The sequence below is a fragment of the Phyllostomus hastatus genome, unplaced genomic scaffold, assembly GCF_019186645.2.
Source record: "Phyllostomus hastatus isolate PE091 unplaced genomic scaffold, TTU_PhHast_1.1 phas_contig_113, whole genome shotgun sequence".
Lineage (NCBI taxonomy): Eukaryota > Metazoa > Chordata > Mammalia > Chiroptera > Phyllostomidae > Phyllostomus > Phyllostomus hastatus.
Window position 1 is genome coordinate 4,495,272 of NW_025333530.1, and position 14,342 is coordinate 4,509,613.

The window sequence follows — 14,342 nt, forward strand, 5'->3', positions numbered from 1 at the left end:
GGGAAGTCATCTGAAAAATGAGAGAAGGAATTGAGGGAAATAAAAACTGTATTGGAGATCTGAAAGTTATTTTTCTGAAAGCGTTCAGTAGTTAAGGTAGCAGGTACAAACTGTCAGGAAGAGTTTATTAAATTAAAAAACAGCTTCTGGAAGGTATTCCAAGCTACGCCTGTGGATTCAGGCAACAGGAATCCTGACAGAGGAATCTAGCAATCAGAAGACATTGGGTAGATTGGTGGTGCCTTACGATTCTCTGGACAAAGCTGAGGTCATTGCATATCTATGCAGTTTTTGGTGGGGGTGGGGAAAGAAATAAATAATATTCAGTTGTCTGTATTCCCATTAATGTACTTACAAGATGATTTTTAAAAGAATCATGAATTAAGTATTGTAGTATGTGAACAACAAAGTCCAATGGACTATAGTTAAAATTGTGCAACCTTTGACAAATTGCTGGATTTTTGTAAGCTTTAGTTATTTAAATGATCGGGGACAAGATTTAACTCACAGTTGTCATGAACAGCAAATGAAGTAATGTCACTTCACTTCATTTTAGTCAAGTGAGAATTTATTCACTAATTCTTCTTTCAAGAAATACTTATTGAATGCTTCTTATATGCCAGCCTTTCTGTGATGCCCTGGGGATACAAATGTAATACAAATGCTCTTAACCCTCATGGAGATTACAGTTCATTAGGAAAAACAAAACAAGATTACAGGTGATTACTAGGGCTTACTATAATGGGAACAAGAGTGAAGGCAAAGTGTATTTTAAAGGTTAGTAATATCAGTGAACTCCATAGATAATGGTAACTGAGATGTGGGCAGGAGCTTCACTGGCTTTCATCATTCTCTTGCATTTTTTTATTCTGGATTTTATGAGTATGACCAAATTTATGCATATTACCAAAATTTATTATAGCTTGCCTTTTCTTAAACTTTAGACAGTTGGTAAATGTGGATATTTAAAGAAACCCTGTGGGATTTATTAGATCATTGTAAGATTATTTCTATAATTTATAGCTGATCAGCACTTTTACATCATACCACTTTAGTTTATCTGTATTCAGGGGTCTGTTTTGCCCTTCCCTTGTACTGCCCACCTGCTCCCCATGCTCCAGCTGCTTTGTTTGTAATGTTAGGATCCTTACTTTGTTTTAAGTTTACATTTGTGTAGGAATTTTGAAGAGACAAACTTTGTTTCTGTAGTAACATTTTAAACTGAGGTCCAGTTATATTCTAGGTGGCTCATAACTTTTATAAATTGTGGTAAAATACACACAACAGAATTTACCACTTGAGCATTTTGAGTTTAGTAGTGTTAAGTATATTCACATTGTTGTGCAGGCAGTACCAGACCTCTTCTCATTTTGCAAAACTAAAATTCTCTACCCTTTTAGGTGGCTCTTTATATTGTGACTATAGTTTTTGCAGAGAGTTTACAAACAAACTTTTTCTACTTTGCGGTGATGTTTCTTTTTTCCCCCAGCTTTATTGAGGAATAATTGGCATGTAATTATATATATTTAAAGTATACAATGTGATGTTTTTGTATACATATACAGTGGGAAATGATTACCATGCCAAGATCAAGATAATCAACACATCTGTCTCCTCATAGTCGAGTCTTTTTTTCCCTTTGTGGTAAGAATGCTTAAGATCTACTCTCAGCAAATTTCATGTGTATAATACTGTATTATTGACTGTATTCACCATGCCATACATTACATTTTCACAACTTACTCATCTTATAATTGAACGTTTGTACCCTTTGACGTACATCTTTTTATTTCTTCTTCTTCCCAGCCCTTGGCAGCCACTGTTTTATTTCTATGAAAAGGACCTTTATTTTTTATTTTTTATTTTTAAAAGATAGTATACAATCTGTGTTTTTTCTTTCTGATAGATTTCATTTAACATAATGCCTTCCAAGTTCATCCATGTTTTTGCACATGTCAGGATTTTCTTCTTTCTTATGGCTGAATAATATTCCATTTTTTATATGCACCACATTTTCCTCTCTCCGTTCTTTGATACTCAGGTATTTCCATATCTTGGCTGTTTTGATTAGTGCTACAGTGAACATGGGAGTGCAGATAGCCCTTCCAGATACTGGAAGTACCACAGATAGAAGTACCCCAAGAGATATCAGTTGCTGGATTGTTGCTGGATCATATGGTAGTTTCTGTTTTTAATTTTTCGAGAAGCCTCCATACTCTTTTCCAATGTGGCTGAACCAATTTGCATTCCCACAATAGTGTACAAGGGTTCTTTTTTTCTCTGAATCCACGCTAACATTTACCTCTTGCCATTTTGATAATAGCTGTCTTAACAGGTATGAAGTGACATCTCATTGTAGTTTTGATTTCATTTCTCTGTTAATTAAAACTCCTAGCAGAAAACATAGGGGGACAAGCTCCTCAATATCGGTCTTGGCAACGATCTTTTGGATATGACACCAAAAACACAGGCAACAGAAGCTACAATAAACAAAGTGACTACATTAAACTAAAACACAAAGCAACCCATGGAATGGGAGAAAATCTTTTTCAATGATATATCTGATAAGGGATTAATATCTGACATAATAGGGAGCTGATATAACTCAAAAGCAAAGAGATAACTAATCTGATTAAAAAGTGGGCATAGACCCTGACCAGCGTGGCTCAGTTGGTTGGTTGTATGTCAAAGTGAAAGGTTGCCAGTTCTATTCCCTGTCAAGGCACATGCCTCGGTTGTGGGTTTGAGGCAACTGATTAATGTTTCTCTCACATCTATGTTTCTTTCTCCCTCCCTTCCTCTCTCTCTAAAAATAGACACATAAAATCTTAACCTGAAGAGACATTTTTTTCCCTCAAAGAAGACATACAAATGACCAATATGTACATGAAAGGTGCTCAATACTACTATTCATCAGAAGGTTCTTTTTTTTTTTTTAAGATTTTATTTATTTTTAGAGAGGGGAAGGGAGGGAGAGAGAAACATCAATGTCTGATTGTCTCTCGAGTGTCCCCCACTGGAGACATGCAACCCAGGCGTGTGCCCTAACTGGAAATCGAACCAGTGACCTTTTTGGTTTGCAGGCCCGTACGCAGTCCACTGAAACGCACGAGCCAGGGCAGAAGGTTTTTTCTTAAGCAAAGATTTTGTAGATGGTTTTAAAATAAAATGTCAAGTAGTGCATCCTTAGTTTATACTGTAAAATTAGAAAGTGTACAATATTATAGTTCAGTACATTTAGGATGAAAGAAAAATATGCTTAGATAGCAGGAGACTTTGCCTTTTTTTTTAAAGAAATCAAATAAGGTCTAGTAGTGTTTGATTATTTAGGCAATGGAAATATCTAAAGTTAAGTACATTTGGACTTTTAGGCAACAGTGTTTATAAATGCTAAGAAATGTATTTATCTTTAACATAAGGATTTAGAGTATAATAGGTAATCTCTAAACTTACCACCAGGGTAGATATTTATTTTGATGGTTTCCTTCAGTTTTACCTATAGTTACTATTATAAACTTATTCATGATGTATATGGGAGCTACTTTCAGGAAACAAAAATCTGGTTTTTTTTTAGAGTATCCCTTTAATTTTAACTTTCAACTCCTTAGCTTTTTTTTCCTTTTTCTTTTGCAATATGATAACCACCCCTCCCCCAAGATATCTAGTAGTAATACTTATAGTAAGGTAGATTTTCTTAATTGATTGTATTTTAAATCTTTTTGTAGCCAATATAAACCAACATGATCCTTCTGATAGGAACCATTATTGTTTTTGCAATTGTTGTTCTTTATTTCCAAGTTATTTGTGGCAACTGTCTACAGCTATCACAGGACCTTGAGAATGATTTGCTGTTTTATCGATTTTGTATTTTATGATATTTTCTATTTAGTATTTTATTTTAAAGTGTAGCATACATGTTATGCAAGAAGTGCAAATAGAAATGGAAATTGCATTTGATGTTTTACATCTTGTCAGAATATCTTTCAGAATACTTTCTGGTTGCTGCAAATTTCATTTTTGTAGCAATAATATAAAGTCTTACAGTCAAAATACAACTCTTCCCTAACAATGGTTTATTTTATATTTTTTTGTGACTTCATGAATAGAAATGTAAAATTATTAGTGAGCACTTTTTCCCTTGTCCAAGAGCCAGTGTTGAGACTTTGAAGTGAAATACTCATTTTAAGGAGTTAAATTTATTTTTAAAAAGTCTTTTAGTTAGAAAAATATTTCAAGGTATGTCATAAATCTAGAAAATTTCATTACTTAAAAGGTGTATTACATAGCAGTTAAAAATATATGCTTGGCAAAAAAACAAACAAAACAAAACAAAACAAAATATTACGCCATACAGCAAAATCTAAAATGATGATGTGGGAGAAAATACTAACACATCTTTAACAAATAAAGAGATCCCACAAATTAATAAAGAAAATGTGAAAAAAATGCCAGGGATCATAAAATAAATACTGGTAAAGAATATATACAATGTACAAGAAAAAGTGTCTTTGTAAAAATACAAAGGCGCTTTTCCCTAGGATGATATTTTTTCACCTAGTTGACCAGCAAACATAGAGCCTAATAATATAGATTATATTCAAATAGATGTGGAGAACTAGTTCCTCTCAGATTTTGGCGAGAATAAATTTGTATAACTTCTCTGGAGGATTATTTGAAAATATTTTTTGAAGCCCTGGCTGGCGTAGCTCAGTGGATTGAGCACGGGCTGGGAACCAAAGTGTCCCAGGTTCGATTCCCAGCCAGGCTACATTCCTGGGTTGCAGGCCATAACCCCCAGCAACCGCACATTGATGTTTCTCTCTCTTTCTCTCTCCCTCTCCCTCCCTAAAAATAAATAAATAAAATCTTAAAAAAAAAAGAAAATATTTTTTGAAATTTAAGTGCACATAACTCTTTGAGTGCTTTATGTTTAGGACTTTTTATTAGATATATAAATGCACACATATGAAGGTTTATATGCAAGGCTGTTCATTGAGGGATAGCTCTTTTATGAGTTCTTGGTGTCCTTTGTACATAACTTGAATATGGGTAGGATGTCTCTGGAAGGCTACAGAAAAAGCTAGTCTAGTAATAGTGCTTACTTCTCAGAAAGTAAACTGAGGTGGCTGAAGAGGACGTGAATGGCAGCTTAACTGAATATCCTTTATAAAATAAATGAGTGTGTATTATCTGCTAACATTAATATTCAAAAGAATGATATTGAGCTAAGACTCTCTGGTAAGCCACATGTGAAATATGCCATTAGTGGACATACAGAAGGCAGTTTTCATCGCTGGTGTGCCAGTAAAGTAGTGTTTAGTTGTGTTTAGTAGTGTTTAGCTACTCAGTTCAAACATTTTTCCCTGAAAAGGAACTTTTTCTCAACTTCCTCTCCTTAGCTAGAGCAAGCACCTGTTATATTGATTCATTCATCCTCCTGTGTAGTTTTTGAGATTTACTACATTTGTGGTTAAATAATATTTTCCACTGGTTTATATTTTATTTTTTCACTAATAGAATTAGGCTCAATAAGTGTTGGGAGTCTACCTGTCTTTTTCACTACTGGGGCCCTGGTATGTACTATGATGTGTCTTGTGTGTTGAAGACACTTTGCGTATTTGAGTGAAGAATAGTTTTAGAGTATCAGAGCAAAGCTGGTGCCTGTTAGGAAAATGTAACAATGTACCTTTTCATCCATGTTGCCATTTCTGTTCCTTCTTTCAGTGGCTTCCCTTAAACAAAAAGAAAAATTTAATCTTTTTTTTTTTAGAGGAAGAGATTCTCTAAACAAAATAAGAGATCCAATTTAGAAACCATGACAAATCATGAAAGTGCACAGATGCAAATACCCCCAAGTTTTGTTACATAATTTCAGTGGTTTCATGGATTTCCCTAAAGCTCTTCCAGTAGACCTCCATAACTCCAACCTCCTACTACTCTTCAGGGTTGTTTTTTCTGACTAATCTGGATTCTGCTCTGACAGTTTTCTTGTTCTTAAGTCATAATATTATTTGGTATCTTTGCTTTGTGACTTTTTCTCTTGTTCCTGTGACTGAGCTTTTATTTTATTACAAACAATTTTAAACATACAGAAATGTTGAAAAAACTGTACTTTTGGGTATCAAAATACCCACCACTCGTATTCTACAATTAACCTTTTATTATATTACCTTTACATGCAATTCTGCTATTCGTTCATCATCCCTTTTTATTTAGTGCATTTCAGGGTAAGTTACCAACATCACTGTATTTTCTCCCATATATTGATAATTCAGCTTGCCTGGCATTAACTAAAGTTCAGTATATATTTGCTTACAGGACTCTCTGGAGGTACAAATTTACAAACAATGAAATATAGTAATCTTAGTATAACATTTGATGAGTTTTGGCAAATGTGTAGATCCATGTAACTCAGCTCCTATCAAGATACACAGCATTACTGTCCCCCTCAGAAAGTTTGCTCCTGTTGTTTGCCACTATTTTTTGTTTCAGTGATTATAACTTACTCCTGTGTAATTGTTATTTTTACATCATAGTGAGTCTCTCAGTGCACTGTTTCACTGGCTTTCTATGAGGTCTAATAACAGAATATCAGCCAACTCAGGATTCTTAAGAATTGACCTAACCATAAAGCCAAGACCCAGATCCAGTAGGAGTCATAGTAACATTGCCACCAATCCTGGTGGTCACATAGGTGGTGATCTTTTAACAAGAGTTTGTGGGGAGAAAGTTGTAGGACTAATGATTGGGAGGAAGGAAGTGAGAGGTCTTATTAAAATGCCTTCGTTGTGTTCGTAAGGTGTCATACTGGTAGCAACTTATTTCAGTTGACAAGCTTTCAGCCACCCTAGTTCCTTTTAATTTAGGAGTTTTACCATCACACTATGTACTCATTTCCTGTTAGAAGCCAGGTCAGGAAATGAGGTAATATTTCCTGAAGGAGAGTAGTAGTAGTGTATCTTAGAGCACAGTGGCGGGAAGGGGATTGTGTGGAAGGGGTACACCAGTTTAAGGCCATAAGCTATCAGATGTTAACATTCATGCAGTCACAGACCCTGGCAGGTGGAGAAGACAGGGTATTCCGTAGCAAGAAGAAATCTAAAACAAACTTAATCTCTGTAGAAATCCTGTCAAATATAGGTATAGAAATTGTAGTACATTGATACCTTCCTGTTGTAGTAAAAGTTAGCAACTTCAGAGGAGATTAATCTTTTCATAAGCATTTTATAGATTTAAAATCCTAGCAGGTTCTTAAGTTGTCTGATACTATAGTTTACCTGTACTAAGAACCAGAAATATAAATGTAGTCCTAGTAATACCCACATAACAAGACAGAACCATCAGTATCAAAATTTTCTTGTACTTGTCATAATATTTTTGTAGATGTGCTAGCTAATTTTCATAATAACTATTATCATTGTCTAGAAATATAATGTATCAATAACTTATCAGAAACCAATTTTAGTAAATTTGTTATTTTTAATTTCATGGTGTTATATTTTAAGCATTTTATATTCATTATTAATAATATTTAATTTGTTAAATTAATTGGGCATTTTTGGTGCATAATTATTACCATAATGTAACAGTGGTATTGATGTTCATCTCAAAGCTTCTGATAATTCTGTGTCCTAGATCAGTCCTCTTTTCATACTTTGCCTTAAGTGGTTCTCTATGGTACAGAGTTTAAAAAAAAAATCACCTAGGAAGCTCGAAGTCTGGGGTTTTGCAAATTAAGCATCTCTGCAGCTGGTATAATTTCTTTAGCATGAGATCAATATATAATAGTGATATTTGAGATTTTCCAAACACTTGTATTTTGTGTTTTACATTTATTAGTAAACTCTCCCAACAATCCTGTGTGATAGGTACTATCATTATCCTCAATTTATCTAAAGCCCAGAGGTTAAGTAACTTGTTCCTAAGTGGTAGACCTTGAATTCAATTCCATTTTCTTAACTATACCACTTTCTTAACTCCTGCTTATTCTTTCTACTCGTCTAATGGAGGCTGCCATGGATCAGTTTACTAATTACCACCACCAGTACTACTGGTTTTAATTTAAAGAAAATAATCCACATTCTTCTCAAAGGTGTTATTTCTTGTCAGTCATCAAAGTGAGCTATGGTGTGACCTGAAACTTCATATCTTAGATAGTTCACTCAGCATTCACTTAGCATAGATAAGCAGTGGCTTTATATTTTTAATGCCTTGCTCTAGTGGTTTTAGGACATTAGTGAAGTGTTTGCTGATCAGTGCATCCCTGTTTAAATACTCTTATGCCCTCTCACCTTTGGTCGAGCTTAGTTATCATAGGGTGTTTTCCAGCATTCATATAGAAAATTACTGTAATGGCAGGAAAAATGTTGAGTGGCAACATATTGCAATCATTTTGCTTTCCAAGTAAACATTTCTCTTCTAAAAGTTTGTTTGCACTTGGAAATTAGATCTTTTTATAAAATGTGCTGTTTTTTTAGCTGGAAGATAGCTTTATTTATCTTACTTGTCCATTTATCACATTATTGTATGGTTTCTGGTGCTTCAGCATTATCAGGATAGCATACTTTTAGTAATAGAATAAAATTTAAAGGTTATGTCAAACATTCATCTTATTTACACTTAAACCCCTTTAGCATGGGAGGAGTCATTAGTTATTAAGTCTAATAATTTTATTTCTGGACAGTATTTTTGGTGCTTCTCATTAGCCAATAAGTAGTAAATACACTTGATTTTGAAAAGTATATTGCCAGACTTCAATTATTAATATAAAGCAGCCATTTACTTAATCATCTCTTTTTTTATTCTCACACAGAAGAAAGAATCTTCTAAATCCAGAGTCAAGAAAAAAGTGACCAAGGTCGCAGAAGCAAAAAAAGTAATGAAGAGAAATTTTAAAGTGAATAAGAAAATAACATTTACTGATGAAGGAGAGGTAAGAGTCTTAAATGCTTTATTTCTGAGGTAGAGTTGATCCTCAAATAATGTCCTTTCATTATGATGTTGATGAGGTGGCGTAGGAACTTAGCGTTTGTTTCTATCAATTAGCCTTTGATACAATTGGTTTCATAATAGGTTAGTTTACTTAATTCCCCCGAACCTATTAAGGATGTTAAGTGAGAACTTAATGTATGTTCCAAGTATTATAAAGATTTTGACTGTCCTGCTGAGTTACCGTTCACTAATGAGAAAAAAAAACGTTTCTCTAAAATGTGCTAGGGAGTTTTTTTCATTGTTACTGCAGGCAGTCCGTCAACTGTACACCTGTAGGCAAGAATGTTTTCTTGACAATAAACTGAGATATATCTTGGTGATAACAACAGAGTTGGTTTTGAACTTCCTAAATTCTGCTTTTATAGATTAGATTTTCTTGTCGTGGTATCTATCAATGTGTTCTATGGGGACATGTACAAGGAGTAACACAACTACTTGCCACAGTTTTGTTTGCTGGGCTCCAAAAAGCCTCTGCTTTGCAATTCCTCAGTTTTAGATGCTGTATTGGCATGTTTCTTACTTGGTGGCTTGCTATGGGAAGCAATTCTCTGCTTTCAAATAATCTCAGACTCATAGATGCCTGATTTTCCACTCATCCAGGGGTGTGCAGCCTTTGGTGTCTCTGCGTAACACTGGAAGAAGAAGAGTTGTCTTGGGCCACACATTAAATACATTGTGACACATAATCACAGAAATATCTCATCATGTTTTAAGTAAATTTACAGTTTTGTGTTGGGCAGCATTCACAGCCATCCTGGGGGTTGGAAAGCCCTGCTTTCATCATTACCTGGTCTTAGTATAAGTATATACTCACAGAGTAGGGAAGGGTTACCACTCTCAGATTGTTCCTGAAAAGTCACTCCATTATATATTAACATCATCTCTGTTTTCAAAGATGAAGGACATCTAGAAAGTCCAGTGACTACCTAAGGAGTAATGGCTAAAGGTTAATAGGCCTTTGTAGGGTCTCATGAATATCATTTTTTGGTTTCACTCTCACCACCCTACAGGCTTTCCTGTTCATCCTGACACATCACACAGCCCTCCACACTTACTTACCATATCTCTTGTTCCTTGCCCTTTCTTTCCCCCATAGCACTTACTGCGTGATTTATTCTATATTTATTTGGTGGTTGTCCCTTTCTTCCATTGTGGAAGAAATGGAGAGATGGTATTTGTTGACTTTGCTCACTACTCTGTCCTCAGCACTTAGAATAGTATCTAACTTATAAACCCTCAAAAAAGGTTATTGAATGAATGAAGCATTGTCTGATACTCCAGTAAAGTAAAAGAGCTTTTTATACCCGCTGTACTCTATCACATCATATATATACAGACAGTAATGTAAGTATTGTCTGAGCAGTCTATATCCAGTGACATATATTTTCTTTTAATTTTGAAGTTAAAAAGATTTGGGTATTTCTTTGGAAAAGGAGGCTTTGCTTCAGAAGCCCAGATTTGCACTAGCAATATGGAGTGAAATGGTGAATAAACCATATGAAAACTAACAAAATAAGGTGCAATTCAAAGTTGTTGGTAGTTGTAGAGGAAGCCTATATAGTTGATAAGCAACACATCTTTATAAAATTCCTGAAAAGAGGTCAGCACCTGAGAAAGGCTAAACTAGAATATAGATGTATTACATCAGATGCTTACTGTAAAACAAGGTTAGTGCTGTTAGCATAATGAGGTTCCTTACTGTGATATTAAGTTTAACTGTACAGATTATATACTGGTTAGCTCCAAGGTGAATGTAAATCCTTAACTATAAAGTGTTTCCATGTAAACTTTTATAGTTAAACTTAAAAACTCTGATAAGAGCTCCATGTGGTGTGAGCCACATTGAAAATTGTGATCAAAATCTCCAAAAGAAGTGCTACTATTTGTTCAGTCCACAGAGGGATGGGCTTTTTTTCACTGTGGTAGAGAAAGAAGTGAAGGGTCAGAGCAATGGATGGCATTCTCCTTGCCACAGCTGGTCCTTCCTGCTGCTGCTTCATTCAGTGTCAGTGACTGCCACTATGGCTGCTTATGCTGGACATCAGTGAACCTCATTTGTTGCCAAAAGTTGAGACTGTGGGAATCTCATCTTGAAGAATGACTGGTGGCGACAAGAGGGAGAGGAGGCATTAATACGTGTGATGCGTGTGCCTACAACTTCCATTTGCCTGCCAGTTAATTAGCCCTTTTTCAAAAACAGTGGCAGCTACTTAAATACTTCTGGTAACCACTTATTAGGTAAAAATAAGAAAATTGTTTTTTTGTCTGAATTGTCTAGCTTTACAGTGTTAGGCCTGGAAGATCGTTGAGTCAAACAAACCGTGTTTTTCAAAGAAAGACACAGATGCCCAAAGCTTTATTTAGGATAATGCAGTAAGCTGGTGAAAAAGTCAGGATATTAAGCCAGGTCTTAATATTAACACAACTCCCAGATCAGTGCCCTGACTTCTGTGTTACCTCATACATGTTCATATACCATATGTGTACGATCATGTAGATTTGAGCAGGCCTGTGAAACCCAAGCTGATTTTCTTCTTTATGCTTAGTTATATCAGTTTTTATTTGTTACACCAGTTGATATGTGGTCCATTGATCAATTTTGAGCACCAAAAGTGTGCCAGATACTGGATTGGGCTCTGAGAATACATGAACAAGACATATGACTGCCTTCAAGGAAATCAATTCTAGTCAGAAAACCAGGAGAGTGCAGTGAGAGAAACATTGGAGGTACTCAGGTGCCATGGCAGCTGACGGGGAGGGAGCACTCTGGTCAGCCTGCCTGTGGCTCTGTGTACACCATCGGGAATCAGGTTGGTGGGATAGAGTATCTTAAGAACACTGTTTGAAATGATGCTGAAGCAACTGCCTTCTCCTCCAAATTAGTTTATGAAATTTTCCTTTAATCTTGTTTTCATTGGGTTATGGTAACATTACTTTTACTGGAATAGTCTTTTCTGTGGCTTGCTTACTTTAATTATGAAGTTTGTCAGAAAGTTTAAGAAATATAGCTAGTAAGACAGAAAATGTATATGCACCATTTCAAAGTCATTATACAAAGGGAAATGGTTTTATGTTGATGTTTTCTGCCTTCTATCCCATACTGAATCTTTTCCCTGTCTGCAGTTGGTTCAGCAGTGGCCACAAATGCAGAAATCTGTCTTGAAGGTTACTGAAGAAGAGGATGACACTGGTGGTATCAACTTAGATAAAGCAAAGGAAAGGCTTCAAGAAGAGGACAAATTTGACAAAGAAGAGTATAGAAAGAAAATAAAGGCAAAGCATCGGGTAAGCTTTTCCCATCATGAATTAATGCTGAGTGAAATTTAATGTTTTCCTATGCATACCTAGATATTCATTAATAATCATATTATTATTTTATTTTCTCTAGCACTTCTTTTTCTGTAGCTATTTTGTCATTTTATCGATTCCTTTTTCTTTCCATTGGTCGAAGGATTGTATATTGACTGGTTTCTGAGAATGTCACCTAAATCTGCTTTTGATTGCTGTGACCCAAATAATATTAGTGTGGTTTTTTTTTTATTAAAGTTTTAATTTTGGACCCTGGCTGGGATGTTCAGTTGGTTAGAATGTTGGCCCAATACACCAAGGTGTTGGGGGTTTGATCCCCAGTTAGACACATACAAGAATCAACCAATGAATGCATAAATAAATGGAACAAAAATTGATGTTTCTTTCTGTCTCTCCCCATCTCTCCTTTTTCTTACTCACATCTTTAAGAAACATTAAAATTTTAATTTTGAGATAATTGTAGTTGCACATGTAGTTATTAGCAATAATACAGAGAGATCCCATGTGCTCCATTTTTACAGTTTGTCACTTCAGGAATGTTACAGAAGTGAAACATTGTAGTATGTAGCCTTTTGGGATTGAGTTTTTTCACTCAGCGTAATTCTGTGTGTCAATTCATCCAAGTTGTTGTGTGTATCAGTACTTCATTCTTTCTTTTGCTGAGTAGTATTCCATGTTAGGCATGTACCACAGTTTGTTTTACCAGCCACCCATTTGAGTGACATTAGTGTTGTGTTAAGCTTCACCTTAATAGTTGCCTTTATTTCCTCTATAGCACAATTAGTTGATAGTGGATACAAAATCAAACTTAGCATTAAAAGGAAAAGGAAACCTTGTAAGAGAGAGTGCTTCTATATAATATGCATATGCCCCATTGGCCTTAAACTTGGAAGTTTTCTCTTATGATATTGCTATCTTTTCACACTACTTAATTTCCATAAAAGTAGATATTTTGCTAGATAAAATAAGTCAATTAATGAAATAAAACATATTACATTTTTAAAGAAGTTTCTGCAGCATACCCGTGACACAATGAATTATTTCAGGCCTCTACAACATCAAACCCAAGAATCACTGCTATAATATTAAGTTCTGTATTAAGAAACTTTTAAACTTTTCACTGAAGACATTATTAATTGTATCTTGAGAAGGATTCTTGGAGTTTTTGACTCCTTTTGACCTTGTAACTATTTAATGGCCTCATAAATTTTTTTTTAAGAGCAGCAATTCTCACTTTAAGATTTGATGCAGCTTCACAGTAACATTTGATGAATAAGAAAAAAGTAGGTATTGAAGGTAGCTTCAGGGTTAGAAATGAATTGTGAGAAAACATTTGCAGAAATAGGGAAAATTAATGAACCTGAAATACACTGGTTGCCATTGTTGAGTATTTATGTTATTGAGAAAACTAAACATTGCCTGCATTGCTGCTTTTAGTATAGTACTTTAAAAGGAACTAAAAATTTAAATAATATTAAGAGTGTCAGTAGCTTTTCTTGTGTCAGCTCACAGTATGCTTCAAGTATGTATACAGGGGAAGATTGAGCATAAGAACATTTTATTCTTTATTTTTAAATTGTACCCAGCAGTAGAAGAAATGTGAAGAATTTAATATTTTTCCCCTCTTGTCTTCCCTTTCACCCCTTTCCCCTCAATGTGTAAAAGTTTCTATTGTATCCAGGTGGTGGAATATTATTTCTGAATCTGTTGGAAACTTAGTTTCAAATTGACTAATCATACATTTATTACACATTTCTGTGCTAGACTGCGAAGATAGAATACTTAAAGTACATGTGTTTCTCTGTCCTCGGGAAAATTACAATTAAATTATACTTAACTATGGATTTTCTGTCACTGAACAAAAGGTTTTTGAAACCTCTTTTTAACAATAAATTTTTGGAATGAATAGTATATTAATATTGTTTCAAAATCAAGATCACAAAAAAGTCTTGCTTCTACCTGTACCTTATTCTTATTTATACCTCCACCCCATAGGTAACTATTTTTATTAATTATTAATGTACCTCCCACTTTATGTAAAC

At 34.7% G+C, this 14,342-nt stretch overlaps 1 protein-coding gene across 1 annotated transcript in view; it reads left to right on the plus strand.

Annotated features, from left to right (window-relative positions):
* DDX10 (DEAD-box helicase 10) overlaps nucleotides 1-14,342 on the plus strand; it is a 262,363-nt gene that overhangs the window by 155,223 nt on the left and 92,798 nt on the right. Inside the window, exons 14-15 of the mRNA XM_045840101.1 lie at nucleotides 8,813-8,932; nucleotides 12,115-12,276. Of these exons, the coding sequence (XP_045696057.1) occupies nucleotides 8,813-8,932; nucleotides 12,115-12,276 (282 nt within the window). The remainder of the gene's footprint in view (nucleotides 1-8,812; nucleotides 8,933-12,114; nucleotides 12,277-14,342) is intronic.